The sequence below is a fragment of the Eurypyga helias genome, unplaced genomic scaffold (assembly GCF_000690775.1).
Source record: "Eurypyga helias isolate BGI_N326 unplaced genomic scaffold, ASM69077v1 scaffold19577, whole genome shotgun sequence".
Lineage (NCBI taxonomy): Eukaryota > Metazoa > Chordata > Aves > Eurypygiformes > Eurypygidae > Eurypyga > Eurypyga helias.
Window position 1 is genome coordinate 1 of NW_010261320.1, and position 2,221 is coordinate 2,221.

General features: G+C 44.5%; 1 protein-coding gene across 1 annotated transcript; it reads right to left on the bottom strand.

Moving 5' to 3' along the window:
* Positions 1-300: 300 nt before the first annotated feature.
* Positions 301-2,078, bottom strand: LOC104505218 (dynein light chain 1, cytoplasmic). The gene is made up of 2 exons (XM_010155333.1): positions 1,930-2,078; positions 301-612 (listed from the first exon to the last, which is right to left on the bottom strand). Exons 1-2 carry the CDS (start codon positions 2,059-2,061, stop codon positions 475-477), a joined length of 270 nt encoding a protein of 89 aa, XP_010153635.1. The 5' UTR covers positions 2,062-2,078; the 3' UTR covers positions 301-474.
* Positions 2,079-2,221: the final 143 nt, after the last annotated feature.

Below are 2,221 nucleotides of genomic sequence, written 5' to 3' on the forward strand. Positions count from 1 at the left end.
GGAGGGAACCTTGTCCTTTATTTTCTAAAGCACTTCTCCAGGAGGCATCCGCAGAAAAAGGGACAGCTCAGGCTTGGGAGCAGCACATCCCTCCAAGAAAGAGGGGTCAAAAGTTCACAAAACACAAACCAGAGGAGCCAGAGAGGTTTGGAACAGAAACAACTAAACACTGTCAGCATTTAGCACAAGCAGTAACTGGGCAATACTGTAGATGGCTATAAAACTCTAAGGCAAACCTGCTCCAACAGCTCTAGTAGCAAAGAAGCAGCCTTCTGAAAAAAAAATAAATACCAGGAAGACTTTTTTGGTATTTTTCCTTTTTATATCCACAATGTAACATCTGCTATAGCATAATCCCTGCCATTGCCCTTGAAGATCAAGGCCTGCATCCTTAGGAAGGCTGCAGTAACTAGTCAAGAGGAGTCAGCACACAGTCCTGTAACCGGATGCAAGTGTCAGTAACAGTCCGTGGTTCTAACCAGACTTGAAGAGGAGAATAGCGACTTGGCCGAGGTAGAAGTAGATGAAGTGCTTGGTCTCATGAGTCACGTAGCTGCCAAAGTTTCTTCCCACGATGCAGTGCCAAGTGGGATTGTATTTCTTGTCAAACTCCTGCAGGAGAGAGAACTAGGAATTAAGAACTCTTCTAAACAGGTATTCAATTTCTGAGCAAGGCAATTAGAGGAAGAGCAGATGCTCTTTAAGACTAGGATTATCTTATTTACATCTTATTGTTCACCTGCTGCTTAGACAAAAAAATAAATCCACAAAAAAAGCACCACAGTGCTTCCCATCTAAACTGACTACAGCTTAAAACAAGAGTTTTGTTCAGGGAAAGAAGCCTTTCTCCCCCCCGCCTGTAATTCATACCATGACCTGAAACTGTAGCCCTGGAGTAAAAGCTTCACCACTGGTTTTATACCCACAGAGATTAAGCTATAAATTAGATTTCATTGTCCATCTACAACGTGGGTGCACAAGGGACTCACTGGAAAATTCTCTGCCACGTGCTCTGTAACACCAGCACTACCAGCAAATATAAGACTGTTTTCCACATTTCAAACAAATCCCCTAAAAATTTTCAATAGTTGCTACAAAGAATACCTAAAAAAAAAAATAGTCTAAACTCTTTTCTACTGTCATAGACACTTCCTGCATCTGGGGAGAAAAATGGCTCTCTGTATTGTGAGCAGAGCAAACCAGTATTTCTCTAGTGGAGGCAATCATTCTGCTTAGTTGAATTACTTTTTAAAACGGCTCTTCCACACAGATCAGTTTAACTTCCACTGACGCTCTTTGATTTCTCCATTCTCCCGAGCTGATGAAGCAGGAAATATAATCAGAACTAGATCTTTCCCATGTTCAGTATCGTTAATCCTACATAAAGAATGACACAGACGTTGCAAACAACAGATTATCAGTGCCACCAGGACTTTTTTTTTCTTTTGTGCTTACATCACTACATAAGGGCTACATTACATTAGACTCGCAGAAAACTACTTCTGTTCAGGTGGGTCAAAAGTTGCAGGGAGAACTGTGAAAGATACTTCACTAAATTCAAGAAAAATGAAACCAAGGACTATGTAAAACAGGTTTCGTCTCAGAGGAAAACTGTAACAGAGCTCAATAGAGCCCCTGTCTTTGTACCAGCTCAGTCACAGGGACAGTCACCTGCACTTGGACAACGGGACAGTGGCTGAAAAGGCTTAAGTAGAAGGTACTGCAAATGAAAAGCAGAAGGACCTGGAAAAGTCCACGGAAAGGGTGGGGAAAGGAACACAAGGACACCAGCCTACAGAGAACATCCAACTTGATTATCTAGTGTCTCTAGAACTCGTTTCTCTAGAGCTACTTGCCCAGCAGCATTCTCCCCGCTCGATTTTCCATGTGCATGGAGATTTCACGAGGACATTGCAAGCAACCATTTACCTTCTTGATGTGAGCAGCAATGTCCTTCTCGATGTTGTACTTCTCCAAGGCCTGAGTAGCACACTCCACAGCATCTTGCTGCATCTCTTCGGACATGTCCGCATTCTTGATGACTGCCTTTCGATCACTCATGGTTGCCTGTATCGAGCAAAGAGAACTCAGTGTTGCAGGAACAAGCACCAGCCGGGCGGTTTCACACCCCGTCGGCACCAGCAGCCCCCCAGCCCCTCTCCGGCTTGGCACAGGCCGGGAAGAGCCCCAGGAGAGGGCGCAGCCGCTCCAGCCCCGACGG

What these genes read in the sequence shown, in the direction of transcription:
- LOC104505218 (XM_010155333.1), bottom strand. Translation starts at nt 2,061, where the DNA reads ATGAGTGATCGAAAGGCAGTCATCAAGAATGCGGACATGTCCGAAGAG. An exon ending in TTGCTGCTCACATCAAGAAG is followed by an intron (nt 613 to 1,929) that starts GTAAATGGTTGC and finishes TCTCTCCTGCAG; the next exon opens with GAGTTTGACAAGAAATACAA.